General features: G+C 35.7%; 1 protein-coding gene across 1 annotated transcript in view; it reads left to right on the top strand.

The window, feature by feature from the left end:
* The window catches only part of LOC103311909 (uncharacterized protein K02A2.6-like), a 7,939-nt gene extending 7,058 nt beyond the window's left edge, over positions 1–881 (top strand). Inside the window, exon 3 of the mRNA XM_008191746.2 lies at positions 40–881. Within this exon, the coding sequence (XP_008189968.2) occupies positions 40–881 (842 nt within the window). The remainder of the gene's footprint in view (positions 1–39) is intronic.
* Positions 882–886: the final 5 nt, after the last annotated feature.

The raw sequence follows: 886 nt of genomic DNA, 5'->3' as shown, positions 1-886 counted from the left end.
TTAGTTACTGATCACAAACCGCTAATCCACATATTGGAGAAAAAAAAGGAATACCAATTTATGCGGCAAATCGCTTACAACGTTGGGCATACGTTCTTTCTTCATTCGATTTTGAAATTAAGTATATTAAATCAGAAGGAAATACTGCTGACTTTTTATCACGCATTAAAACAAACCAATGCAACAATAATATTAATGAATATGATGACGCTCACATCAATTTTATTCACGAACAGTCACCATTTCCGCTAGATTGGCACAAAATTAAAATTGAAACGAAAAGAGATCCAATTACCTCTAGAGTATTACACGCTACAAAAACAGGTTCATGGAGTAATGACTTTTCAATAAATTCCGAATTAAACTCGTATAATACACGCAAAATAGAAATTACTGCTGAACAAGATTGTTTATTTTGGGGCTATAGAGTAATCATACCAACCAAATTCCGTAAGTCAATTCTAACTGAACTGCATTCTTGTCATATTGGCATGTCGAGTATAAAAAGCATTGCGCGTTCGTATTTCTGGTGGCCTAGTATAGATAAAGAAATTAAGGATATGGCCCGAAACTGCAATGAATGCATAAATGCGAGACCTAATCCTCCTAAGTCAGTACTAACTCCGTGGAAATGGCCACAAAGACAATGGACGAGAGTGCATTGCGATTTCTTAGGTCCGTACAAAAACAAAACATTCCTAATTATTGTCGATGCAACCACAAAGTGGCTAGAAGTTTTTCAAGTAAATTCGATGACAGCACAAACGGTCATAACAAAACTGTCTGAGTTAATTGCACGTTTTGGCATTCCCAGAACAATAACAACTGACAATACAAAATGTTTTAATGGCGATGATTCCAGTCATATTGCAAGACACTAGGTATC

This window comes from Acyrthosiphon pisum, unplaced genomic scaffold (assembly GCF_005508785.2).
Source record: "Acyrthosiphon pisum isolate AL4f unplaced genomic scaffold, pea_aphid_22Mar2018_4r6ur Scaffold_21135;HRSCAF=23121, whole genome shotgun sequence".
NCBI lineage: Eukaryota > Metazoa > Arthropoda > Insecta > Hemiptera > Aphididae > Acyrthosiphon > Acyrthosiphon pisum.
Note: the sequence above shows the minus strand (reverse complement) of the source record. Positions and strands in the feature narration are given on the sequence as shown.